General features: G+C 41.7%; 5 protein-coding genes across 7 annotated transcripts; 2 read left to right on the top strand and 3 right to left on the bottom strand.

Moving 5' to 3' along the window:
• Window positions 1–1,598: 1,598 nt before the first annotated feature.
• ift74 (intraflagellar transport 74) lies at window positions 1,599–8,166 on the bottom strand. Its single transcript, XM_049749510.2, has 20 exons — window positions 7,852–8,166; window positions 7,393–7,523; window positions 7,153–7,288; window positions 6,991–7,039; window positions 6,825–6,923; window positions 6,690–6,750; window positions 6,569–6,628; window positions 6,424–6,485; window positions 4,033–4,171; window positions 3,608–3,670; window positions 3,357–3,500; window positions 3,248–3,288; window positions 3,097–3,176; window positions 2,928–2,981; window positions 2,766–2,863; window positions 2,573–2,699; window positions 2,313–2,476; window positions 2,108–2,233; window positions 1,867–1,927; window positions 1,599–1,790 (listed from the first exon to the last, which is right to left on the bottom strand). Exons 2-20 carry the CDS (start codon window positions 7,510–7,512, stop codon window positions 1,675–1,677), a joined length of 1,800 nt encoding a protein of 599 aa, XP_049605467.1. The 5' UTR covers window positions 7,513–7,523; window positions 7,852–8,166; the 3' UTR covers window positions 1,599–1,674.
• On the top strand, window positions 4,381–6,675 carry LOC125986100 (leucine-rich repeat-containing protein 19-like). 2 transcript variants are annotated; one of them, XM_068648762.1, is made up of 7 exons: window positions 4,381–4,536; window positions 4,597–4,697; window positions 4,772–5,019; window positions 5,188–5,299; window positions 5,462–5,549; window positions 5,627–5,806; window positions 5,879–6,675. In XM_068648762.1, the coding sequence occupies exons 2-7, from the start codon at window positions 4,605–4,607 to the stop codon at window positions 6,178–6,180; spliced, it is 1,023 nt and encodes a 340-aa protein (XP_068504863.1). In that variant the 5' UTR covers window positions 4,381–4,536; window positions 4,597–4,604; the 3' UTR covers window positions 6,181–6,675. The 2 variants fall into 2 exon arrangements, with proteins under 2 accessions (XP_068504863.1, XP_049605472.1); XM_049749515.1 differs by having other exon boundaries at window positions 4,381–4,697.
• Window positions 8,167–9,683: 1,517 nt separating the features above from the next.
• Window positions 9,684–15,524, top strand: LOC125986104 (cAMP-responsive element modulator-like). 2 transcript variants are annotated; one of them, XM_049749521.2, is made up of 5 exons: window positions 9,687–10,384; window positions 12,377–12,530; window positions 13,062–13,208; window positions 14,052–14,160; window positions 14,224–15,524. In XM_049749521.2, exons 1-5 carry the CDS (start codon window positions 10,379–10,381, stop codon window positions 14,366–14,368), a joined length of 561 nt encoding a protein of 186 aa, XP_049605478.1. In that variant the 5' UTR covers window positions 9,687–10,378; the 3' UTR covers window positions 14,369–15,524. The 2 variants fall into 2 exon arrangements, with proteins under 2 accessions (XP_049605480.1, XP_049605478.1); XM_049749523.2 differs by lacking the exon at window positions 13,062–13,208 and having other exon boundaries at window positions 9,684–10,384.
• A 69-nt stretch (window positions 15,525–15,593) lies between these two features.
• Window positions 15,594–18,417, bottom strand: LOC125986102 (MORN repeat-containing protein 3-like). Its single transcript, XM_049749517.2, has 8 exons — window positions 17,680–18,417; window positions 17,326–17,528; window positions 17,144–17,239; window positions 16,914–17,060; window positions 16,677–16,834; window positions 16,448–16,604; window positions 16,195–16,379; window positions 15,594–16,107 (listed from the first exon to the last, which is right to left on the bottom strand). The coding sequence occupies exons 4-8, from the start codon at window positions 17,056–17,058 to the stop codon at window positions 16,042–16,044; spliced, it is 711 nt and encodes a 236-aa protein (XP_049605474.1). The 5' UTR covers window positions 17,059–17,060; window positions 17,144–17,239; window positions 17,326–17,528; window positions 17,680–18,417; the 3' UTR covers window positions 15,594–16,041.
• A 69-nt stretch (window positions 18,418–18,486) lies between these two features.
• Window positions 18,487–26,546, bottom strand: zcchc2 (zinc finger, CCHC domain containing 2). Its single transcript, XM_049749506.2, has 14 exons — window positions 25,590–26,546; window positions 24,534–24,648; window positions 24,372–24,442; window positions 24,018–24,089; window positions 23,672–23,772; window positions 23,338–23,441; window positions 23,197–23,259; window positions 22,945–22,993; window positions 22,754–22,877; window positions 22,608–22,657; window positions 22,417–22,484; window positions 22,092–22,220; window positions 20,409–21,938; window positions 18,487–20,239 (listed from the first exon to the last, which is right to left on the bottom strand). The coding sequence occupies exons 1-14, from the start codon at window positions 26,442–26,444 to the stop codon at window positions 20,178–20,180; spliced, it is 3,393 nt and encodes a 1,130-aa protein (XP_049605463.1). The 5' UTR covers window positions 26,445–26,546; the 3' UTR covers window positions 18,487–20,177.
• Between the last annotated feature and the right edge of the window lie 923 nt (window positions 26,547–27,469).

The following is a 27,469-nucleotide window of genomic DNA, read 5'->3' as shown; positions in this document are numbered from 1 at the left end:
GCTCCAGCTCTAACCCTAGCTCCAACTCTAACCCTAACCCTAGCTCCAGCTGTAACCCAAACCCTAGCTACAGCTCTAACCCTAGCTCCATCCCTAACTCTAACCCTACCTCCAGCGCTAAGCCTAGCTCTAACCCTAGCTCCAGCTCTAACCCTATCTCCAGCTCTAACCCTAACCCTAGCTCCAGCTCTAACCCTAGCTCCAGCTCTAACCCTAGCTCCAACTCTAACCCTAGCCTTAACCCTAGCTCCAGCTCTAACCCTAGCTCCAGCTCTAACCCTAGCTCCAGCTCTAACCCTAACCCTAGCTCCAACTCTAACCCTAACCCGAGCTCCAACCTTAGCTCCAACTCTAACCCTTACCCTAGCTCCAGCTCTAACCCTAACCCTAGCTCCAACTCTACCCCTAACCCTAGCTCTAACCCTAACCCTAGCTCCAGCTCTAACCCTAGCTCCAGCTCTAACCCTAAACCTAGCTCCAGCACTAACCCTAACCCTAGCTCCAGCTCTAACGCTAGCTCCAACACTAACCCTAGCTCTAACTCTAACCCTGGCTCCAGCTCTAACCCTAGCTCCAGCCCTAACCCTAGCTCTAACCCTAACTCTAACCCCAGCTTCACCCCAGCTCCAGCTCTAACCCTAGGTCCACCACTAACCCTAACTTTAGCTGTAACCCTAAGCCTAGCTCTAACCTTAAGCTTTAGAGAGGCGTATGGTTACACGGGGCAGCACACGAGTAACTGTGTTGAAAAAGTTTTATGATAAAATTCTCAGACCCCACTGAAATTCGAACCCGCATCGCTGGGGTCAGAGCCCTGAGCACTAACCACTACACTATGGAAGCCACACCTATAACACTTGGAACAGATATGCTTTTATGGAGTAGCTCACAAGCGAATAGCTGTTCTCCAACCTTTTTTGCGCCACGGACCGGTTACGTGTCAGAAATATATAATAATATAAAATTTATAAAATAAATAAAATAACTTAGCCCTCACGGGGTCTTGAACCCAGGTCGCTGTGGTGAGAGCCCAGAGGACTAACCACTACACTATGGACCCCACAGTCACATTGCATGGAATATGTATGGTTTTATGGACCCTTTTTTGTTTTCATGCCCAAAAAAATAAAAACAAGGAATAAAACACCAGACAAGTTTTAACAGGTTTTAATGTTTATTAAAATAATAATAACAATACAAGTAAATTTCAAACCAGCAATCTAATGTGAAATTGCAGTAGATATTATACTACTATACAAGGGTGTTTACCAGCTCAGTGGCCTAAGAGGAGAGTGTCCGCCCTGAGATTGGGAGGTCGTGGTTTCAAACCACGGCCGGGTCATACCAGTGACCATTATAACAATGGTACCCATTTCTTCCCTGCTTGGCACTCAGTGTAAGGGGTTGAAATGGGGCCCCCCCTGCTGCTCACGATCATCGGGACTTTAATTTCATAAATTAAATTCAGAAAATCAAGATTGCCCAAAGAGAAGCATAATCTCCCCGTTTTTGCACAACGGCGCATCCCTTCATGCACTTCCTGAGACCTCAGCGAATCATGAAGCAGTATTTAACAAGCAAAAGGAAAACAATATATATAAGAGTTACAAACTTTATGCAGAAGTGAGAGAAAATTGACAAAGTACAGTAACGGCATGTAAAGAATGCGTGTATTCAGCTCCTGATGCTCTGCAGCGAGTCTATGAGGCTCTTGTTGTAATCAGCCACTCGTTCGTAGACGTTCTTGGAAACAGAAGCAAAGTCGCTCTCCTGAGATTTCGACGCGATGACTGACGCTGCCGTTAAAGAAAACAGTCTTCAACACACATCCGAAAATAACAGTAAGGATGCTTTCCGGAAGGATACATTCTTTCATGACAAAGTTGTTCTGCTCCAAATGTTGCCATTTCCTCTCCAGGTTAGCCAACTACAAAGAAAGAAAGAAAAAAAATCATTAGTAAACGAGTGCATGGAAAGCTAATCCTTGAAGTTCATGTACACTTTGTCTTTCCTGTTAAAATAATTCAGCACAAATAAAAATGTTTTTTACTGCTACTTGGCTGAATAAATGCTCCAAATGCGGCATACATGCTTATAGTGTACAAACCTGTGCATGGGTCTCATTTTCTTCCAGTTTGGCCTTTAGCGCTTCATAGTTCTCGCTCATCTCCTCCAAAAGTTGACGGAATGAATCTCGCCGTTGTGTGAGGGAAACTCGCTCTTCCTGGAGTCTCTGCTCAAAGACATCACACTTTTGAACACTGGTGGAAAACTCTTGAGAACTCCTTCATGTATGTGGACAAGTGTTCTACCGTCTTCCTCTGGTCCGCTGTGTGTCTCAGGGTTTCCAGGTCCCTGTAGGTAAGCAGCTCAGACTCCATCTGTTTGACATTTTCCTTCAGAGTGTTCAGCTCGCCCGTGATTTTGCCCTCCAGCTGCTGGAATTTCTCCCGGTCCTGCTGCAGCCGTTGACACTCTGAGAAGCAAAAACATGGCACACAATGTGCCACGTGAAAGGTCAGGTGAAGACTAGGGGTGGGGTCAGGTGTGGGTCTACATCAGTTTCACTAACCAGAGGTCAGTCCCTTGGCGGTGCTGGCTGACTGCGACACCTCCGTCTCCTTGGAGACCAGCACGTCCTGCATGTCTCTAAGCTCGCTGGCTGTAATTGTATCCACTCGACGAAGCCGCAACATATTCTGTACATGATAAAATACACGTGACCACACGATCCCTTTTGGTCTTCTTGTGTCTCCTTGACTCACCCTGCTGCAGTGCTCCAAGAGGGAGACGATGTTCTCCTGGCTCTGAGTCATCTTGTCCTGCTCCTGAGTCCTTAAATCCTCAAAAGCCTGCAGGAATCCTGGGAAAGAACAATTCGGTATTTATCTATGTACATGTCATTTGCTTAAGCAGGTGGGTGTTACCATCAATTTCTTCTTCTTTCCTCTTCAGCTCCTTGTACTTCTGCTGACATTCCCCTTTGAAGGAAGACGTGCATAATAATGATTGTAGGCTTCTCTGGATGATATTTTCATACTGGCCACAATCTAACAAGATATCTCTCTGACCGTGTAGCAACTTTCAGCATCTTACCTTGAGCTTCCTCCGAGTCCTGCTCGTGTTGTCGGATCTCTTCTGAAACTTGACCGGTCCTGTCTCGAATCTCCACCAGCCTGAACACACACACACACGCCAATTCATAACACAATTGTCAAATCTACTAAATTGAAACATCAATACGTACTGTCTGTCCATGCTGGCGATTTCCTGATTGTCCTCTTTCACCTGAAAAATAAAGCATGAACGATGGTGTGGAGACTCATGTGCACATGTGTTAGGAATAACAAAGCGACCTGTTTCAATAGTTTCTCTCGCTCCTCTTTAGGTGTGCTGAAGCTCTTGTGCTCCGCCTCCATGTTGTCCCGTTTTGCCTCCAATGTTGACAAGGTTTCGTGTAGCTGGACCACTTCCTGTTTTATCTGTGAATGGGCCAGCTCCTAACACAAAAAAAGACATGGAACAAAACATGCTACAGATTCTTTTAACCTCAATCCATTAATTATTTTTGCATTTTTTTCTCTGCTCTTGTTTAGCGCTAACTCACTGCTTCGTATTCCTCCTTCCGGGTCAACAGGGCGTCCAGTTCCTCTTGGAGAAGAGCCAGTTCCTAGGAGAGAACAAGACAGGGAAATTAAAGGAAGGTCCAGAATATGTGGATAGTTTTTTTTTTTTTTTAGGATGATGCAGATTGCAATATTTGGCAAAATAAAATTTCAATGACCCATTAATTGGCTGATTCGTTAAAAAAAGATATTAAATTAAAGAATTTTTTTCAGCGCGTCCCTTAACATTTACAAACAATACAGAGGTTGTGTTATTTTTTACATAAAAGAACTAATATAAGCCATTTAAATTATCCAGGCACAAAATGAAACTATTTTTTTTCACTATAATACCAGCATGTTATACAAATAAAGCATCGGAGTAAATTTTACATTACACTGATAAAGAATAAAAACAAAATTAAACCTGTAGCAACTCCTCATTGGCTGTCGTCATGGTGAAATATTTCTCCTGCTTTGGAGCTGGCATGGCTTGGACAATTTCTTCGGCAACACGCCTTTCTTTCTTGATTTCTTCTTCAATAGCCCTGATAGCGTCCTCCCTTCTGCAGCACAAAGACACAGCAGGTCAAACAAAGAAGCATATATGACAACCAAAAAATATTATGATGATACGTTCTCATTTTTGAGTATATGAAGGTGGTAGCAGGGGAGGGGAGCAATTAAAGAGTTAACATCACTTGAGACAGCGCTGTTACAGAAAAAAGGAAATGTGCAATGAGGATCGATTTCATCAAACGACTTTTCTCGACAGTCAAATGTTGCATGTAAGCTTTCAGAGTTTACAAGGGTCCAAAGGTCTTTTGCTGTGCTGGCTGCTCCAACGTTGACACGCCTGTTCATCCTCTTACTGGACAATAGCTTTGTGGTTCCTGTTCATAGAGATTAGCACTAACAACTGCAAGCGAGGGTAAACGCACTTGTAGTTTTCTTAATGGTACAAGAAATAGCTGCTTTGTTCCGTATCCAGGGAAGATTATGGGCCAGCCTCAGCAATTTCTCCATCTGTTGTGCTCGCTCTGCCTTGTGGCAATATTTACAAAGAATAATCATGCTGTGGAAAATGCACACGTAAGAATATCTTTATTTTTTTTATTTTAAGTATATGTGCATACGCTAACCTATTTTCATGTATTGTGTGACAGGTCCGTAACTTAACTGCCACATGTTTGGATGTGATCCCTTGTGGCAGCAGCAACTCATCTGTTACTAGCCTTGTGGTTGAGAGGAATCAGATTACTTTGTCAAATGAAGATAGACAAGCCCTGGCCAGTTATCCTCAACTTTTGGAGCTCCACCTGGATCTTAACCAGGTGACCAATATATCTGCTAGGTACTTGTCTGTTTTACCCAACCTCAGCGTGCTGTCGCTATCCAAGAACCAAATCAGCAGGTAAATAAGAAAACAAGGAAATTGAGAACATCAGCTTCTATTACACATTTGGTTTTAAATTGCATCTTTAGTTTTGAAGATGTTTTTTTAATCAACATTTGACCAATAGAGAAACTTGAGTGTTAGTTTTTTTAACAGGAACTACGATACATTTGGCTTTCATTACAGCCTCGTACCAGAGTCTTTCTATGGCCTGGAAGCACTCAGAATGCTAAACCTGTCCCACAACCTGCTGACAAGTCTTCCTGCAAAGATATTCTGCGACCTTAATAATCTACAGGTAACAAGTCATAGACTTGGATCCCTAGACATTTACAGTATTGTTCAAAAACGGTCTTGGACCAGCCATAGTATAAATTCAGTTTACGCAGCATTTTGACAGGACAGATAAAGTCGAGAGGATTGCTCTAAGAATATCCCCACCTACTCTGGACTCTGTTAGGTGGTAGACCTTCAGGGCAACCCATGGAATTGCTCGTGCCACTTGCTGAGCAGCATTGAAGAAATACGAGCAGCAGGAGTCACCATTGGTAATAATCTTCATGATATACTACTGTTCATTCAATCTCAATAGATGACTGGGATTCTGCCATGTTTGGATCCACAGCAGGGACAAACACGAAATGTGCGTCACCACGGCAACAGGCCGGAATGAATGTTTTGGAGGCTGAGTGCCATCCAACGGCAGCATCTTCCTCAACAGTGGATCCTCAAAATTCAACATCAGGCACCATGGAGCCATCCAAGAAGCCAGAAGTTTTGCCGACCATCAACCCAGACTATAGCAGTAAGAAATATTCCATTTTGAACTGGCTGCATGATTAACTGTCTAACCAAGACTGTCTTCAACAAAAACCAGACCAAATGCCTGCGTCGGGGAACACTTGGAAATTTGTGGTGTGTGTCGTGGCCTTGGCGCTGACAACATCCACGTTGGTGGTGTGTGCCATCAAAGGCCCCTCCTGGTACCGGCTCTTCCACAATTACAGACATAGACGACTGCAGCAAGAAGAGAACCAAGAGGACCGCCCAGCTTCAAGCATCTACTCAGAGACGGGGAGATGCATGACCCACCAGACCATCACCTTCGAGAACAATAGGGCTGAGGGCGAGGAGGATGTGCACTACTTTGAGGATCCTTACATCAAGGCAGAGGAGTAACTGAAATTAACTGGGCCACTTGGAAATTTTATAGCATCACAAAAGAGCAATAAAATATGATTATTACTTTTATTAAATTTCTTATTTTTAATGTCATTTTTTTAAATGAAATTAAAATGATTCATTGGTATTTTATAGGTGTTTGTAGTAGTTGATAGGGATGTAAAATCAGAGAAAGCGAGAATAAGGACTGAAAATGTAACTGGGGCAAAAACACATGTTCAGCATTTATAAAACACTTACTCTCGTCTCTCGATAAAGATGCTGTCGATGCTTTCCGCCTCTCTGTCGTTTTGCGCTTTCAGCTGATTTGAAGAAAGAAAGTGATTTTTTTTGTTTTACATTTTACCAGAGGAACGCTTATTTTCTGTTTAAAAAGTCTACTTACACTGTTGTAGTCATTGATCATTTCGTCCATGTCTGAATTGGTGTTGAGTTTGTCCATCAACTGTCCATAAAATGACAAATATGAATGAACTATTCTGCTTTAAAGAGCTCAGACGGCTTACCATGTTGTAGTCAGCAAGCTGGCCCTGCAGATCTCTGATTTCTGCAGCCAGACTTTCAGCTCTGGGGGAACAGATGACATTTTTTTCTTTTTTTTTTAAATCAACTACACCTCTGGCAACAGTGATGTCACTGACCTTTTTTCATAAGACAGATAGACGGAGTTCTCCTGGTTGAAGGTGTCGATTTCTTTGTGGAGTTTGCTGATCTCTGTGGTCAACTCGTTAATCTTACTCCTAACAGCGCAAACACAAGTCACATATTTGAATCTGATTAAGTGGTAGAGGGACTTTTGCTAGTTACCTGAGAAGACCCAAGTAATAAGACTTGTCCAGGATTTGTCTCTGGGGTCCTTCATGGGGGTGGAGACGACATGGAAGTGAGAGAAGTTCAAAAAAGACAATTCATCACATCATCATCCAAGGTGATCAGATTCAATCAAAGCCAGGAAAAACTTGTTCTTACCCTTCAACCCAGTTTTCATGCCGCTGAGGCCCTGTTGGGTCACAGGCCTATCAGCCACTTTAATCTGTGCGGACAGGACTCCAGGAGTGCTTATCAGAGTCCTCCCAGGATGAAGACTAGTACCTGGAATCTGCATCTGAATAATGATAAGACACTTACATGCAGTATGTGCAAAAAACAGCTGAGCCTAGGTGGAGTTCACAGTCACACTTTTAATGCATGATGGCAAACTTGTCATACCCCAGTTGGTATACGTATGGCTGTAGGTGGAGGTCGAACAGCTGTTAAAGGTCTCCCTACGGCTGATCCAGCTCGGCTCATAGGCCGACCCATACTGGAGGGAGGCCGCTGACTCGCCATAATGCTGTAACCTGTAAAAGCCATATAACGGTGCACAGCTTCGATTTGAGGGTGTTTTACTACTTTGACCCAACACAAGATACGTGAAGCATGCTAACGCGGCTAACAGTTACATTTACAATATACAATACTTTGCACGTAAACTATCGTTAAGGGTTATGGATCACGAGACGTGAATGTTCTGTATAGGTAAATATGACCACCGTAAACATGTTGTTTAAATGTTGATAGCAGTCGAGCATTCACTTTTTGTACATGAGAGCCAAGCCACAAAAAGACTGTGCACTGACTGTTTTATCGATGACAATATTTTTGCAAAAACATTCAAGAATGAAATACCTTTAATTGCAGTTTGTCCTTTACGCCGATATTTAAAATATGAGTGTCATTTGTCTCCAGAGCTAGCAAAAGAAACCTTTGCACAAGCCCACCAAGTTTGTTGACAGACGTTACTGCGGCAACTCTCTTCGTCGGCGCTCTTTGGGCGTCGTTGAAATACGAAAACGTGCATTACTGCCATCACCTGTCCATGTTGCGTAATGACAGTCCCTGTTTATCTTTACTGAACTATTTACTTTATATATTGTCCAATCAAGAATCAAAGTTCAATTTCATACACAATACACAAAAGCAGTATTTCAGTTTTTGTAAGTTCAAGTTGAGTTTTCAAAACAGTGCGCGTGCGCACGAGTGTTGCGTGTGTACGTCCCTATGTCGCGCACCAAAAGCTGGCGTCACGGCATTGACGCGCGCCCCAACAATCGTCTTCTTGGTTGAAATATCATCACATGTGATCATAATAAAGTGAATATGTTGCAAAACATGCCCATTGTATTCTTTTAGTGTCAGTAAGAATTAAATTGCACTAAAATGAGACCCATAAAATGACACTAAAATGTGATCCACATTCCTTTGCACAACCAGACTCAGCAAGTGTAATAAAAATAAATGAAATACTCCCCAAAATAAAACACTTAATCAGACTTTATACGTTGTGCCACGGCCATTGTTGGGCGTTTAGGGTACGAGTATGCCCACTTTTACCAGCGCAAAATGACATGGTCGCGATCGTGTTTTGTGCAACTAATAAACGTACAAACGCAACACTCACGGACTTCAGCGTCGGAATAAATAATAACACGTTCAAGTATGCGTAAACAGAATTGTTGTAAGAATAAGGAAAACGTGTTTGAAGCGATATTGTTAGTCGGCTTCATGCAGATACGCCCGACACACATATCCACAGGGAGCGCCAATTGGGGAGTGATGGAGCCGGATCTCTTTCGCAACATTCTCAGTCCTTTTTTCCCCAACTATTTTGCAATGGTACCCCAGCTGAATGGAAAATGTGGACCGCTTTGGACATATATATGTTTTTTTGCAAAGGGACATTTTTTCCCTTTCCAACAAGATGCCCTTAGAAGAAGAAGAACAAGAACAAGAACAAGAATAACTTAGAGGAAGGTTGTTGCAATCCTAAAAATGCTTTGTGTCTCCATACAACCTATGACCCACATTTACCATTAATTAGGGAAAGGAATTGTTACCCATAATCCTTTGCGGCGGCAATATTTCAGTCAACAGGTCAGCCACGATTTTTACGCAGTCTGCTTGACTTTTTTATTTTTTTTAGTTTTACTTTAATGACAAACTAAATGACATACTCGTAGTCTGCTTGACGACAACACTTGAGAGTTGCACGCCAGGGACGTCACCAATACTGCGTCACGTGTTGACGTCTCTTGGAAAAGTCCAAATCAATTAAAACAGTATTGTCTTGTCCTCTGCTCGAAATGTCCGTGATGTTCATTTTACATCACGCCTTGACATGATGTCGTTTTCCAAAGTTTAAGGAAATGTTATTACAAAGGAACTCCACAATCAATGAGATTGATTAATTAAATATTAATCATTTACTTTAGTCAATCAAAATGTTTCAACTATCAACATTTGAACCAGTTATTGTGTCACATCATTCCAATTGTCTCAACAATTGTTTTAAATGTTACAACAGTGTTAATTGTACATATGCTATTCTCATAATTATAACGCATGAGTATAAATATTTTTTATTATGATAAACTAACCATTAATAAAAAATACAATCACGATTACTTATTTATATTATAAAATATACTATTTACAATGACAAAAACAAATCAGATTGCATTTTGATTTTGCAAATTGCCGTTGGGTGCACCGTAAATTGTTGGCAATATAAAGAGATTAGATTTTCTACGTCGTTTTTTTCTGAGGAGCAAGTTATCATCCCAGGACAGGATTAAAATGTTGATTTAATTAGAACAACTTAATTGATGGCAATAAATACTTTAATGTGTCCTCTTCGTGACCTGCAGTGTTGTTCACAAGAGGCCAAATTCATTCAACCAGGTGGTTGACGTACTTATTCTTATTCATTTGCGTATTCATTCATAACGGAATAATTCGTATTCTACGTCATATAGCTGCCGCCCAAGTCTTACGTAAATTGCTTAAGACCGCATGTTTGATCATGTTGTCCGCCAATAGCACTCTTTGTACAGACTTTGTCGCAATCAATTGACAGAAAAGAATCACATTCAAGTACGCAAATGTTTTCATCTTGATTTTTTTTAAAATTCAATTTCGCGGCAATTCGAGTTGACGCATTAATTACGTGACGTCAAACAAAGTAGTCCTATGGTACATTTTAGTTGTAGTAATATTTGCATTAAGAGCTTTGGTGACATAAGATTCGACGCAATAAACAACCAGTGTTGAAAGACCGCTTGGCCTTGCGCTGTTTCTCAGCCGGAATTGATGTCTTTTTGAAGATCATGTGAAGGGGAAAGAGACGTGATGTGTTTTGGCACCGTCCAATTTCAGCATGGATGTAAGTATTCTAAATGAGAGAAGAAAAAAAAAAGGATTCATTTATGCAGGCTAAACTACCCGAGGATTATCATATTAACGTGACAACTCGTTAAATGGCCGTCTTGGTTTATTTGGACAAATAAATGACGTGCGGTTGAGTAGCTTGCCGGTTGTCTTTTCGACTTGTTCTACAGTATAGTAGAATTTGTACTCCGATCGCCCCCCTTAATATTAATCATTTAAATATGATTAAAAAACACACATCGGCACATTCTCTGAACTGCGTCTCCTCACTTTCATATATTTCAAATCCCACTCGTGTGAGTCGTGCGCAATTTGCGACAAATGATAAATTATGTTTAATGTAAAAAATATAGTACATCGTTTCAGTAATATTGATTAAATTGAATTGTGGGGATGATTGTAAATTTTTTTCATATTTCATCTAAGCACATGATTGCCCATTTTTTTCATATTTCATCTAAGCACAGGGACTGTAACAAGTCACGCCACTATAAATGCGTTTTTTTTTTCCATATTATGTCAAAACATGTTACATGTATTCATATTGTGTTTTGGTATCCAATACCTTAAACTCATTTTGACCGGCTAACTGGAATTATACAAAAGATAGGACAGGATGCTCACAAGTCGAGTTTTTTTTTTTTTTTTAACGTTATCAGAAAAACCATTGGTTGATTCCTGGTTACAAAAACAAGAACATGTTCATATTAAAATGTTATTTATTGGTGATGATTAAAAAAAACTTATTATTAATTTTCTAATTAAAAAAATATATTATTGATTTTCTAATTGCTTTTGCATGAGGTGGTCCGTATAAATATGCCTTTCTCCTAATAGTTCTGCAGAAGGTGTTATGCTGCTTCTCTGACCTTCTATTAGTTTTGGCATATGTTGGGCATCACCTGTCAAAAGTGTATGTATTAATTTTGATTTATATCAATGTTTCATGGTGGATGGACCCTGGCTGTCAAAATGAAAACCTCACAATGACTCGATGAATTGCAAACTGCCACACATTCTTAACATCAAATCTCCCATCACTTTATTTCCAAGGTCTAACAAATTTATCTTAGGAAACAATAGCATGAACAACAATGGTGGTAACTTTTTCTTCTATTGCGCAACATTTGAGGAAATCACTGCAGCAAACACTCAATGGGAATTTTAGCACACCTCCCAAAGTAATTTGGGGATCATTCATGAGCAAAGGGCTCCAAGCTGCTGAAGTTTGAAGTATTCAGAATGTATGTGTCAGGTTCTTTCATCTGTTACAAATGTTTGCCCTGTGCATTTGTAGTTTGCATCCTTATTATTTCATCGCATAGCCCATTTTGGCAAGTCGTGTTTACAGTGCTGGAAATGAAATTGTGTTGAACGGTGACTAGCTGAAATAAACAAAACAATCCTGTTGAAAGACCCAAGACCCATGATCTGCAAGTGTAACCTAGCTCCCTGACTAAGCAGCACATTTCACTCCAGAATGCTTTGATAGTGTTGATTTTATTTTACACCCAGCAAAGGACTCAAAGCGACCCAATTTCTCAAAGCAGCCGAATGACATAACTGAGCTTGCTGTATATTTCACATTATTGGCATATTATTTTTGTACACAAGGCACAGGCAATATAGTCGGCAACATTTTGTTGAAAGAAAAACCACAACTGTCACAAGACGTTTTGCCCGTATGCTTTGTGGCTTGTAAATATGCATTTTAGTCATCAGTTCTTTTTAGTAATTATTTTAATTTGTCTTCGTGTGCAATGTGTACGAACAAAAGAACATTATCTACTTGAAACAATTAAATGTTCTTGAGCTCTATATTCGGCACAGAGTGTCTTGACCCTGAAGCACTTTAACCTATCAAGGCATTTTGAAGTAAAATTCACTAGCCCTTGTCAGTTTTGTGAGGGAGAAAAAAAAAAAGACCAGTAATTTGGCTTTAGTTGGTTTGCTAATCACGGTCTTCTTTTTTTTTTTCCTTTTTCAGCCTCCTCAATCTCACACTTTAAACACCGAGGGGACACAGACGCTGACAGCCATGACGACAATCAACCCGCAGACGCTCGCTCCTGAATCTAATGCCTTTGGCTACTATCAAAACATGTGGAATCACCCAAATAACTATTTCCCTTCAATACAAGGTAATTTACTCTTTTTTCAATTGTCATGACTTGTAACATTCAACAGGGAGACCAAACTGCCAGAAAATACAAACAAATTAGAGGCCCATTTGGGAGACTTTGTTTTATGTCTGACAAAAAAAAAAAGCAAAAATGTCAGGATGACTTCTAATTTGGATTTGCAAGCGCACATTTTCAGTTGGTATAACATCTAAAATGGCCTCAACCATTTTCTGTGCAGATTGGTTGATGGGGGAAAAAAATCCCAACACCACAGGACAATTAATTGGGATTATTTCTTAGACATCCAATAATCTGACCATTTCTGACTTTTAAAACGTGACGGTGACATCCAAACGACAACAGTAGTGCTAGACACCAACAAGCTAACACACAGGTTTGTAGCTAAATGGGGATAACTATTATAATTTTACGGTGTCAAAACAACATCTGGAGTGCAAAAAAAAAAAAAAAAAAAAAGATGTAAGACCAACCAAAATGTAAACTAAAATATTATGTTTATAAATGACAGACTTTTCTTTCATTTTAAAGGAGGTCCTTTCTGTTATCAGAATGAGGGAGCACAGACGGTGGCAACAATGGCTATGCCAAGTACACAACCAACACAATCTCTACCCATTCCATACTGCACAGAGCGGCAGGATAACCTGCAGATGCAATTTGCTCAACCGCTTGCAGGTACAAATACTGAATTGCTTTAATTAATGGCATAAATTATGGATTAGGTTTAATAATTACAAAGTTTACAAATTGTAGAGTCGTAGTTGTTATGATTGTGGTGTGGAGGCAGGGATTGGTTAGCACGTCTGCCCTACAGTCGAAATGTTCTGGGTTTGAATCTCAGTTCAGGCTTGACTGTGCCGAGTTCTGGCAATCCCATTGAGGGCAAGCGGTTATGAAATGTGCTTTGAAAATCTAAAAAAAAAAAAAAAAAGCAAATAGAGCTGTGCTTTGAAGAGGTCAGTTATGGTTTCAAATTATGATGTTTGAGTTAATCATATAATTATGGAGTTAAGGTTTTAAATGAGTGTAGTTGACTTAAACATAGTACAGAACCCAAAAGAGCAATTAGGTAAATAATCTATATTTCAAACATAACTGTAGTAAATTTAAATAAAAAATAAAAGTATTGTTTTGAAATACATGAAATGGTTGGCGCACAGACAAGACTCTTTCAAAAATATATATTTTGCACATGCAACAACTTCCAAACGATGCTTTGTTGATACTTAGATATTTAAATTGAAGTAGATTATTTTTGGAGGTGTATAGGATGTTGGCCTTCTATAGTTAAGAGCATAAATAAGGTGACAACTTTGGACTTGACTGGACTTGCGATAGATAACCTGTTGGATGACTTGAAAATCCCGACTTGCACGATCTTGCACGTTTGACTTGATCCCCACAGCTCTGCTAATAATCAAATAATATATATTAAAAAAAAAGCAATACATACCTAAAGAAAAAGCAGCTTTCTTTTTCGGGTGCAGGTTATAAATTTTCCCTCTGCTGCTTTGGCAGGTGACATGACAGCCACACAGCTTCAGTACGCCAACTCCATCCTCCCACAGGGTGTGGCCCAGGGCAGCGGTCCTCGCAACCAATCAGAACGCAGCTTGATGAAAAACAGGTAGATGGAAAATTAAACTGTGAAAAAAAAAAAAAAGCCAAACTTATTTGATATCTTTTGCAGGGAGGCCGCACGGGAATATAGGAGGCGGAGAAAGGCTTACGTTCAAGGCTTGGAGGAACGTGTGGCAAAGCTTGAAAATCAGAATAAGGCTCTGAAGGAAGAGCTAAAAACCTGGAAAGAAATGTGTCATCATAACGGCCCTTGATAAGGTTGTCAAAGTAGCTGCAAAGACTGTACATTTTCATTTAGTTATTCATTTATTAGGAAACAAAAAAACTGCTGCTATCAGAGGATGCCAAGGAAGGAAGCTGACCATCTTATTGACACATTGTGGAGCAACAAGGGCTTCATATCTTGCTGAAGAATAATTGACACAGGTCTGATGATGAAGCTGGGTTGTAAAGCTCTCATATTGTACCAGAATAGAAAATTGCACTGTGCTGGCTCACATTTGCACGAAACTGCTGTGAACAATCGTGTTTTTATATGCTTTCCATAACGATGAAGAAATTGTTGCTATACTAACACTGAAATTAGAGAATATCATCATCCTGGTCACTTTTGAAAGTCCCACTAGATTCCCAGGGTAGGCCAGTTCATCGAAACAAACCCGACCATAACTTTATCTTCAGTACCGTTTGACAAATTACATTAACAATTTTTCCCAAGTCAGTTTCCATCCCATCCTTGGCCTCTTCAATTTCTTCCTCTTAACTCGTCAAACTATTTTATTTGAGCCCAACCTAACTCATCGGGAACCATCAGTGGTTCCGGACCTTAGTCAGCTATCCAGGCATGTCTAAAGTGGCGCCGACGTCATCAGTGGCCGGATTTACAGATGCCGCCCTGACCATCTTAAGTGCCTGTTAAATATCGTCGCCAAAGCCACCGATTGAAACGCACATTTTGAGCCAAACCCTTCAGAGCGGCTCCCTGTATTATCTCACTTCCTGGATACTGGACTTCTTGAATCAGAGAGTCTTGATTAACAACAGTCTGACTTGTTTACTACCTCTACGGGCTCCTCACAGGGCTTTGTCCTCTCACCACTGTTCTTCATCCTGTTTAAGATTTAATTGTTCTTAGAGTGAATTTTATTGTTTTTTCCTGTAATTGACTGGGTGACCAGTCCAGGCTGTGCACCCTCTCCTGCCTGAAGTCGAGTAGAACAGGCTCCCATCTCACCAGCGGCACTACTGAGGATAAGCAGTATAGAGAATGTATGGATTTTTTTTTTTTTTTTTGTATTGGAACCAGTACAATAGAATGGAAGATGCTTTTTAAACTTGTGTCAATAACTGTGCTGCTCTCTGCTCCCTTAATTGCCCCACGGGGATAAATAAAGTTTTCTGAAACTGTAAGAGCCAAGAAATTTTTCAATTTTATGACTGAACTGCGATTGGAAATGCTTCTCTAACCAAACAGATGAAAAAGTTTTCCAAGAGCTGGCATTTATTTTGGTAACCGTGGAGGATTATCAAATTTCCATTCACAAATATTCCTCTGGAAGACTTTGAACCTCATGGTGGTACAAGTAATGATTCTTCAAACCATCAGTAGAATCCCAACTTTCATTGATGGGCTCCAGTGAGGATTCCAGATTTCCCTGGCTTGCTCTGGGAGCTCGTTTTCATAGGACAAATTTCTTGTTTGGGATGGCCCTCTAAGAACTACCAACCCCAAAACCCCAAAGTCTTTCTCCTACATGGGCTCAACATCTGCTACACAGCAGAAAGTCATTCCAAATAATCCATTCTTCTCATTTTTGGGTTCTTGTTGGTGTAATGGCCATCTGTCTTGATACATCTGTCCATGAACTCAAATGAATGCAAAATGTTCCTGAATTCACACAAAAAGAACTTTCCTCATGTTCCCCCATCAACTTTCATCCACGTATACTGACTCGGCTTCTGATAACACTCTTTTCATGTCCACTAGTGTTACCTAGGATTTAAAAAAAGACATTTTTGAAGTCAAATTTCAATATTGAATCATGGTGGGATGAGAAGTATGAAAGAGTGCAAACGTTACCCGTGGAATTGGATACTTGGTGGGGAATGGTGCTGTTTCTCTTCCAAAATCAGACAAAGTCCCACATTTTGCATCACCATCTACCCAAAGGCCTTCATAAATGAGACCTTTGTCAGCATAGTAGAACTTCCCATGCCCGTTTTTCTTACCGCCCTTCCAAGATCCTTCGTACCAGTTCCCATTGTCTTAAAACAAACAAAGTTAGATCTTGAAAATCATTTCAACCGCCACGAATACAAAAGGAAAAACTTACCAAATTGAATCACACCGGCTCCATCTTCCTTATCCCATAGCCACTCGCCCTCGTAGAGATCCCCACATTTATAGGTGAGTCGCCCCCAACCACTCCGATTATCCTCACTCCACTCTCCCTCATACGTTGCATGCACGTCAAAAAAGGAGCCATGTCCCTGAAAAGATTTTTAAAAAGGAACAATAATTCATTGAGAAGTTGGCTCAATATAATTCATAAATATACATACGTGTTTCATTCCATTTTTCCACTCTCCGCAGTACTGCATGGTATACTTCTTGGTATCTGGCAGTAGTACGCTAAAAACACCGTAGCCATCGTGTTTGCCATATTTCCACTCGCCATTGTAAATCGCACCAGATGATTTCCACTCTTGGGTTCCCCAACCTTTATAAATTACGAGTTGACACTTTGTAATGGAACCATTACATCATGTGATTTGGGATTAAAAATAATCCTAACTCACCATGTTTTTTATTGTCCAACCACTCTCCGGTGTAGTTATCTCCATTGACTGAAAATATCGTTCCACGCAGTCCGGATTTCTTTGCTGCTTTGTCTATTACTGTTGAGCGAGGCAGGCTGAGTCGAGCTTTTTTAAGGAACGGCATCCCTGTTTAGGACAGTTAAAAATTGGATTATTTAATCAATCAATCCCATGCATGATTCTATCTACCCTATCATGTAACTCCATACCTGTGGAGATGAATGAAAATTTAGCATCAACCAAAAGGGGCCGGATGTCTGGACGATGGAGTTAATGAACTTCATTCAAGGGAAGTGGTCAGGGCACTGCGAGAAATGCAAATAAAATGAAAATATCTGATTGCAACATCTGAGGTTTGGGCCTGGAATGAAAATGGACAAAATATAATCACCTGTCGATATATATTGAGATGCTTGGTGTATTTGGGAACAAACATTTTAATCAGGACTGTTGTCGTGAAGGGATTCCTGACAGGAAATGGAGCAAACACCTCAAGAGTAAGGTTGGGGAACGTTAAGCGATGACATAACAAAGCCTTGACCTCTGATGGCGAATGATGTCAGGGTTTGATGAAGAAAATGACATCGGGTTGAGCTATTGAGAAAAGTTTTACGATGTTCTAGTGGTTAGCTGTCCTGGTTGACAATCAAAACACCCCTGACATGAAACTAAGTGGAAACTTGGAGTGCTAGTTTAAGAAAGATTGTCATCTGGAAAGATCTAAATTTTATCTTCCAATACATACCATTTGGGTCACTCGCATGTGTTCGAGCTTCTATCTTGACTCTGGACTTGCGGTGTGCACCCGTGAGGGGCGAGACTCGTTCTTCTTCGCAGATGATGCGTTGCCCTCCTGCTGCGACCCAGCGTTGGAGCCGTTCGCAGTCCCTTGGTACCCGAGGAGTCTCAACCGTCTCCTCATCGAAGACCCTGGCTTCGACGTGGTTCCCGTGCACCCTCCTGTGGTCTTCTCGCCTTTCTCGCAGGGGTGGGCATGGGTTATTCCGCTAGCCGTGCTGCCTGATGTGGGGGTCGGTCCCTCCCGATTCAAGGATGTGCTCGCCTCCTACGCTCTGGGACTGGCGCCGGGTCCCAGCTCGGAGTGTTGTCTGTGGGGTTCCCCTGGGAGTCTAAGTTTGAAGCAGGCGGTGGCTGCATCCTTCATCTGTGGACCACTGGCTGTACTGGACTGGCCTCCAAGAATCTAACACATTCCAATAGTTTGGTACAATATTTGGGAGCATACATGTACACGGTGAAGATCAACAGTCAGAGTTCTTCCACTGTGAATCACATCAGGGATTTTGATGGGTTGCCATAGCCACAAAAACAAAATGCCGGCTTCTCACTATGGCATTGAATTCATCATGTTTCACAATTTACTGTATAGAGATCTCTATTGTTGATATGCAATTTTTTTTTTTGTGGTTCAAAAATATGTGATTACATAAAGGTTAATTTTGTTTTGGAAGGCATGAAATAAAAGATCATTTATCTAGAATGATTCTGACAATAGAAATTAAATCTTAAAGCAAAAACCCTATTCTGGATATTCATGACAAGACATTTCTCCTTTTATTGCTTTTAATTGAAATGAAAACAGATTGCATAAAATCCAAATTTTGCTCTAGAAATATATCTGGCATTCCAGTATCAAAGAGTACAGTAAACAAGAGCGACCCCAAGCAAATGAACAGTACTATTATTATTATTTTTTACACCATTGAGGTCAACACAACACTCACGTTTAACTCCTCCCCTGCACCGAATATTTACAGAGGACTTCCTTCTTCACAAGTCCGACTGGTGGACATCAGCAGTGCTTGTGATTCAGTCTATCAAATTGGGAAAGAAGTCAGATCTTGGAAGCAGTGTGGGACACGTCATTTGCCCTGACCTTTGTCACCTTCCCTCATCACCACACATTAAAATTCACAACCAAAGAAATGTACATGCATAGTTCTTCATTGCAACAGCAAGCAGCTCTAACCAACACAACATAATAAAGCAGTGGAGGACATTTTGTTACCAAACCAGTATGGAAAGCGGTCCGTGCATTGACTTGATATCTAGGGTCCAGTAGGGCTGCTCAATTAATCAGGACCCAGACGACCTTTGACCCATCACATGAATGTTGTCAATACTGTACTTCCCAAGACTGTTGATAAATTTCCCAGCCTCTTCCTTAATATCCGCGCAGTACAGTGAACCACCGCTACTGTCAAGTTTACAATTGCCTTTAGATGCTACAACATGATGACAAAGTGCTACTTTTTTTAGAAATGTTTCTCGGCACCCAGGTGCCATCGAAGCACTTTTAACTCAATGAAGCTCAAACTCACGTTAACATAGTTTCAAGACACAAGGGGGCGCCACACACAACAAATAAAATAGGTGAACTTTAAGGTGAATAAAGAATATATATAAAGCAAAATTAAAAACCAAACGTGAATTTGTGAATGCCACACTGTAAATATGCGAAGGTTCACTGTACTCATTGAACTGAGAAAGATCTTATTGTGTTTTTCTGCAGGTGACAACGAATGTTAATAATACAAAGTAAAACCTCGGTTTGAAATGCACGTCACCTTTCATGTTGTAGTGCACGTTAGCGGGAAAAAATAGAGCATTTTGAAAATGCGGGGGGGGGAACGGTCAAAGCAGCAATTATCTTCAAATGCCCACAATCTTATTGAGTGGCAAAACAAGCATTCGATTCACACGTCTCACATCAGCTTCCTTAAATGTGGCGTACATTCAAAAACTTACAGTGAGGTCAACACAATTATTTTCGGAACAATTACATTTTGATTACCGTCTATCTGAAAATATTCCATCAAACAAATAAAACCTTCCTAAGAACAGTAATGTCGACAAAGCATAAATAGCAGGGTTTAAAAGCAGGAGAACTTCTTTTTGTTTCATGTTGCTCAGGCTTATCTTCACTTTAAAAAGTCTGTAAAAGCGCCCTACAAGTAATCATATTCCTCATCATAATGATAATAATCAAGTAGTAATAAGTTAAATGTTTTCCAACCCTCAGTGCAAAAACATCCAAATTCATCTGAAAGGGGAGGAACTCATGTGCACCAGACGTCGAAATGATTTAATGTGAATAAGGTTTAGGCACAAATACTTTTTGTCGCTTCTGTCCGCTGAGCCCTTAGCGGTGGACGCTTTCTTCCTGTTATGTTGCTTTTTTTTTGGAGCACACGGAAGCGCCAGGGTGAAAACAGCTCCACTTCAGTCAGCGCCGTCAAGTGCCTCGGCGACGTGTGACGCCGCGTACTTTAACCGGAAACCACCTGGAGGGAGAAAGCAAATACAAACTGCAATTCATGCTGGAAGGCATGTTTGTTGTTTAGCATTTGTATTGATAAATTTGCTCGGTCACGCATCTGTGGTTATTGTTTGTTCAACATTGGGCTGAAAGTACAAAATGGCGGTTAAACAAGATATATGCTGCTGGATTACCTTGCTGTGCGGAGTCTATGGAGGGCTGATTGCAGTCCTGAGCGTAGTGTCCGCTCACGCCGCAGTTGGAACACGACACGCTCCCGTTCTTCTTATTGACTCCGCCGGCCCCGAGTGAAGCGGCTTGAAGCATCCCAAGAGGATTGGGATAAACCTGCCGGTAAATGCGCTGGAACGATGCGACCGGTGTCATCTGCTGTTGGAGGTTGTAGCTCGCGGCGGCGGCCGCCGCCGCCACCACTTGCGTGCTCAGCATGTGAGACGACACGTCTGCGTGGCTGTGAGGATGCGAGTGGATGGGGCCGTAGGCTGAAGGGTGGCCGGGGGGCGGGGCGTTTGGGTAGAACGGTGGCAGGGCAGTGGCCCCGTTGGCCTGGTGGGGCGGCTGGCCCTGGGTGAGGTAGCTGTTGATGCACAGGCTCGTGAGTTGGAAGAGAGGGGGCGGGACGCTGAAGACCTGTCGCACCGCTGCAGCCATTTGGTGGTTGGGGAAAAACAGCGGCGCTTGGCAGCCGCTCACGCCGTTGCCGCTGCCTCGACTGCCGCAGTTGTTGTGGCAGCCGCAGGTCCCGCAGCCCATCAGATGCTGTTGCTGCTGTTGTTGCTGTTGCTGCGGTGGTGCGGGCGGCTGGGGGGGCACTTGTTGCTGCTGACTCGGTGGAAGCGCGATAGGATTGTCACAGCCACTTCCACAGGAAGCGCCGGCATTGCTGTAAGATATACAGTCACTGAGCGCCGTGCCGTGAGCAAGTGCTGGGCTGGGGGCGGGGCCCGGGGTGTGCGTGGGCACGGCCGGCGGCACGCCTGCTTGCACGAGTCCACTAGCTGCTGGTGCACCTCCAGGTGGCAAAGTGAATGCGGATGGCAGAGGAGACCCTAGGGTTAAACCGGGATGCTTGGCGTGGGAAGCCTCTCCGTGAGGCAGTGACCGCGTCAGACCTGAACTTAGGGCGGCCGCGTCCTGGCAGGGCAGAGAGGATGGGTACATGGCGAGGCCCGTAGACGTGGCACCGATAGGTCGCACCGGGGCTTGCTGTGCGGACTGGGGGCCGACGGGAGTAGAAGTGCTCTCCGAGGAGCCATCGTGACCACCTTGGTTATGTGGCAAGGCGGTTTTGAACCTCTGGACTAGAGGCTGCACACCGGGTTGGAAACCCATTGACGGGATACCAAAAGTTGGCATGATGTCCCTTTTTTCCGGTTCCCCGGGGCCTGGCATAACTGGAACCCCTGGAGGCATGGGCATCATCAGCGGTCCAGAGGAAGGCTTTCCATCTGGGAGGACGCTTTGGCTGGGAAGCGGAGGCACGGTCAGCGGAGGGTCACAGGCGCCGTTTGGAAGCACGTCAGGATGCATGAAGGAAAGAGGGGGAAACTGTAAGTTGTTCTCTGGCCCTGTAAAGTCTATCTGGTTGTTTGGGGACAAAGGGTGGACAGACATCAGGTTTTCCACGACACTTGGATCACTTTGACGGGCAAAGAACATGGGGCCTGCTACTTGGTAGGAGTCATCAGAGTGACTGTCAGTATCTGTGAAAGGGAGAACGAGAATGAATACGTTGCCGCTCATGCCTCATCCACTCATTCTTTTCTTTTACAGATGCCAGAAAGGCAATTTTGGTCATACAGTTTTGATCACATACTAGGTCACCTGGAAATTTGCCTTTTTCCACTTTTTTATACCTTTATTGTTGTCATCTTCACTATCCAGACTCTCTCCTCCTCTGTGTTGAGGACTTGATGGAGAACTGTAGCTCTCTGATGACGTTTCACCAAATGTGTCCGGTCCAGAGCCAGCAACAGCTACCAAACCTGTATTGCACACATTGGCAACAGGGTATTCACAAAAAAATAAACATGTTCCTTGTGGATATAGTACATAGACAAACTTGACCTACTTAAAATAAAGAGAAAGATGAATCAACTGGAATCTTTGATTTGATATCGGCAAGACAAAAAAGGACAAAGAAAAAACTACACTGCCAGGTATGGTTACACCAACACCCACCTTTATTTTGAGGCAAATGAGTTGGTGCCAGATTACCATTAATCAAATAAGATCCTTTTTCTGTGCCTCTGTCGATAAAAAGAAGAGAAACACCAAGGTGAGGCAAACAATGCATTAGAAATCCTTTAAAGTGTCACAATGTTTTTTAATCAGGAGATGTCAAATAAACAGTCGTCCTATTATTGATCTACCTGTCTCTACTTTTAGCCTTGGCTCCTGGGTGGTTTCGTTTCTCCGTTTCCTGAGGTGGACAAAAGGAGAAGGAAACTTTTGTCAAGTTCTGATCAGATTCTTGAAGATTGCGACAACAATCCACATCATAACAACAATTCCCCACCTGTTCAGGTTCTGGCACGCTTCTCAGATTGAAGCCTCTTTTCCTCCTTTCTGATGAACCAGTGAGCTCGGCGACATGAGGTCCTCTCCAACTGTCTCCCTGAGGGCCTTTTGCACTGGGCAGACTAAAAAGAACTCTTAGCAGCATTTGTTTGAAACCATTTCCCACTTGACGTGAGACGTTCGGCTTACCTTTGACTTGCACTCTTGGCGCCGTGCTTTTTCTTATGACTGTATGATTCTACGCCCACACACACACAAAAAAAGATTATATACGAGGATCCTTTTTTCCAGTTTACTTTGAAGACAACCTATCTGGGAATAATAATCAGCAAAGTCAGAAAAGCTTCATTTGTCAGTTCTCATTAACTGACTTTTTATAGTCACTCAGTTCTTCTTTTGCAACCCTAACTTCTCAGTTTTATTGAAATGATGAGGTCTCACCTTCATCCTGACTTGAGGCGTCAGAGCAATCACCTTGTAAATTCTTCCCCAGCTGACAGTTGCCTAGAACAAAAACAACACAAACATTTTACTATAAGCTCTACAATGATTAACAGCAAAACATTGTTACGAGTTCCTTACAACGGCAACTTGATGGCTTGGTAGAATAACTGGAGTCGCAATTGAAGAAGCTGCACACCCTCTTGGTCTGTCTGAAAATTGGAGGTGCAGCAAGGAACTTTTCCCTGGAGATAGGAGTAAAAGGAAAATTGGAGGCTTTTGTGTCTTTTCAAGTGAGGCTAATAAATCATGTCAGCTCAATAACAACATGTGGTAAAACCGCATTCACATTAACTCTTAGTCATTGAGACAGCAGTTCTGTGTTTCACTTTTAATTAAATGAAACTCGTCTTGTTGTGTTTGTGTGCCGGCATGTACAGATAAGCATGGTTGGCCATAAAGCAATAAAAAGTACCTGAGGCTTTTCTCGCACTCTCTGCTCTCATAGTGGTGCCCCTGGCTCAAAAGTCTCAGGAGGCTCTTCTCAAATGAGTCAGTGCACTGAGCTTTAGGAAGCTGCAAAGAGAAGGTTTAGAAATTGGACTCCGAAAGAAAAGTGAAAGTGGTTTCAATTCCGTATTTTCATAAAGTGATTAATTTGATTAGAATGTTTGCTGCTGATTAATCTAATCGACACCTCTATAATCATAAAAAAAAGATTCAACTCTTCTAATGTCATGACTAATGTTCCACTGGCGCTATTTAAGTTTTTAGCCCAGTGACACCATTTGAATCATCACAACCCATTCAAATGAGCTTACCTTAAAAAGGAAATTTTCCAATTCCAGATGAGTTTTGGTCACGTTACTAGAGGAGGAGTCTGACCACTTCACCTGAAACCAAGTCGAGGTGTCATGAGTAAAAAAAAAAAAAAAGGGTCATGACGTTCTATCAGATTAGGTGGGTCTCCCAAAAATAAAACAAAACAATTTCAGCTATGCTATTCAATGATTTGGCTCGGTAGAAACAGAAAATGACTCAACAACATTGAGCTTTGGATAATCCATCTGCTCTGTTGCCATATATTTAAATACAAGTACGAGACATTGCCATTTAAGATTGGTAAAATATAACTGAATTTAAATTCCAATTAAACATTTGCTAAAGTTTCTCACCTCAAAGTTGTATTCCTTATCTATTCTGGTCAGAGAGATACACTTGAGAACAATTGCCTCGATATGCACCGCTGGGGGGGGGGAAAAAAGGGAAAATATAGCAATATTTAAAAGATAAAAAATTACAAATATTTGATGGCATGAAGTTGAGTTCATACTCACCTTCTCTTTGTATCGCCCCGCGTCTGGAGCGTCGGCTCTGACAAGGAGGATGGGAGTCTGCACATTCTCCCAAAGACGAAGAAGGCAGATAATCAACCTTATGTCCTGGCAATTCCTGGGATTAAAAAGACAACGGTCAAACTCATGAGCCACTTTATTGCACATCATTTAAAATTCAACAGCACAGCTAGACCAAAAAGTTGACAGAGGTCAACTAAACATTTCGCTACCTACTAGAACAGCATTTAATTTGCCTGTCACGATATATCACTGGCATAGATAGCTAAAGACACCACTAAAGTAGTGTATAAGATAAAATGCTAATTAATTTAAGTATTGATTAAGTAGTTTCACTGGTATAAGTAGAAAGGTTCATGCAAACACGTGCAGTGACAGTAAGTGGCCGCATGGCATGTGTGTAACTGGCAGCAAAAGAAACTTTTATATCTGACAGTTTCATTTCCCCTGAAGAGAAACTGTACTTTGACATCTGTGAGAAATTACTGTATGACAACAGCATGCATTTACTAGATTGAGTTGTATTATAAAATAGTTGTATATTATACCAAGAGGTTACATAAATTGGACAATTATATCGTTATTTGATGTTAGCGGTCTGAAGACTGCATGTGATCACATCCAAGTGTCCTTGAGCAAGAACCCTCCATTGCTTCAGATGCGGCACCATCAGTAGCTGAATGAGAACTTGCAAAACTTCGCGATTATAGAAAGTGAAAGGCCATTCATTAACTGGATTTACCGAGACTTGACCCCCACCTCTCTCGTGTTGTACAACTGTTGTGACAGCGTGAGTTGCAAAACTTAAGCCTGCTAGCAGCAAGTTAGCATTAAGCTTCGCTGCAGCTAAAGCACCAGCTGTCACTCGAGAGACGAGAAAAACAACTAACAAAATGAAATTAGATTCATTTGGTATTGCTTAGCAAGTAGTGAAGTGCGCATTTAAAGTAAAAAAACGAACTTTCTAAAAATAAAACACGATGAAATAATACTAGTAAACAAGAGCTAGCTTAGCATCACATTGAGCTCGTCACTTACCGTTGTTTGTGCATTTCGACGAATCTGTCGTCTTTCCTCTTCGATCGCCAGCTCGATTTTATCTAGTTGCGCCCGAAGAGTCTCTCGCTGGTGAAAATGAAAAGCTGGGTGTAAAGAGGCCATACTGAAAAGTAGCGCTAACTGGTCCAACGGTCCAGGGGAGATCTCGGTGTTTGACACGGCGCATGTTTGTTTGCAAGCATTCCCATCCGGATGCAACGAGTGGTGCTGAGGGTCCCTGAATGAAGGAAGGGAGTAGTCATATTTTTTGTAGAATAAGGACGGATCTACATGGCTCAGTATGCGAAAGAGTATCCCAGCGCATTCCCTGCTGTCAGATCCGAGAAGCGAAAGACACACTAGTAGCTTAGACCTCACCACGGGGTCGATTAAGTCCGTTAAAATCCCCAGCTCGTTTGGATTATTTGCACGAAACTCAAAGTCTCGTAAAACATGATAATCTTTCCTTGCCAGGTCTTCCAAGTACGATCCTAAAAAACGAAGCTCCAGGGGTTGACACATGTGCATAAGCCCGCACATGAACTCGATTCGCTTGGCAGGGTTCAGATGAAGGCCGAACCATTCAAAAATAGTCTCCTTGTCCAACTGGGGTGGAAAAACATGATCGTTGGGCGAATGCTCCAGCCTGTTGGACATCGATGTGGGAGAGACCACACTGGGGATATGCTGCCGTTCCTTCGGCTCCACTAATGCATCTTCCTCGGTCGTTTCGTCGCCACCTTCCTTGCCTGTTTTCATCCGTAGTTTCATCTTCGGCATTATCGGTGCTGCGAGAACGAGCCCAACGTTAGAATGGCGGGGGTTTACAACTACATTATTGACGCGTTTCGGCATTAAAACACCCAGAGTAAGTCGCTTGGAGTGTTGCTGCTGTTAGCTCGCCATTAAACAGGGCGGCTCCATAGTGGGCTACTATTTCCTTCTTCTACTACATTATTTCCGGTAGAGTAACCAATAACAATTAGCACAGTGCTGCCATCTCCTGGTATGGTTTTAGTAGTTCAACTGAATTCAGCAAGTCATGGAAAACCATTTCAGCGTCTTCAGGGAGAGGAGGAGCCATCAGGAAACTAATTCAGGATGATGTTTTACACAATTGTAAATAAGGTTTCTTGCAGAAAACATACAAATAAGCTATTTTTTCCAAGGCAATTTTTTTAAATTCAAAGACTCTTAAATTTTAACTCCTGCTTGGTTACTTCTGCAGTCCAGATGATAGATGCATCTCCCCCTCACTGTTCTCAGTATTCCAGTAGAGGGCACTAGTGGCTCAACATTCTTAATTAATCTTTTGTACCAATAAACCAAATGTCATTGTCCCTGCATGTATAAAGAACTCTTAACTGTTTTTTTATTATTATATACTGCTTCATTCCTACACCAGATTAATGTGTTCAGACGGTGACATGCAATTTAACAACACCACGTCTACAAGTTGTTTTCCCCTTTAATGAATGCCCTTAAAATTTTACAATTTAGAATATTAAAAATATTTCTTCTATGTGCAGCAAAAAACAACTTTACATTGCTTACAGCTAATGATGGCAATAGTTTCTGCGTCATCACCCTGATTTAGTAACTTACAAGAATAAACAATCTAGAAAATGTTCTCTGCTTTCTTTGCAATGTGCAACAGATGTTATTTAACATTTTTTGTTGAGTCTGTAATTTATCGAAACTGTGGTTTACTGGTTAAAACCTTTACATATGGTCCCTTTTTGGTGCTAAAATAGGCTCTCTGTTGGATTAGTGTGTTTAGTTAAGAATTTGTGTTGACATTCTAATTTCTGTATCCTTTGGTATATTTTTTTTATTCAAAAGGTGATGAATTAATGAGACTATTTTTTTTAAATCATCTG

Source organism: Syngnathus scovelli, chromosome 18 (assembly GCF_024217435.2).
Source record: "Syngnathus scovelli strain Florida chromosome 18, RoL_Ssco_1.2, whole genome shotgun sequence".
Taxonomy (NCBI): Eukaryota; Metazoa; Chordata; class Actinopteri; order Syngnathiformes; family Syngnathidae; genus Syngnathus; species Syngnathus scovelli.
This window is presented reverse-complemented; position numbering and strand designations above follow the sequence as displayed.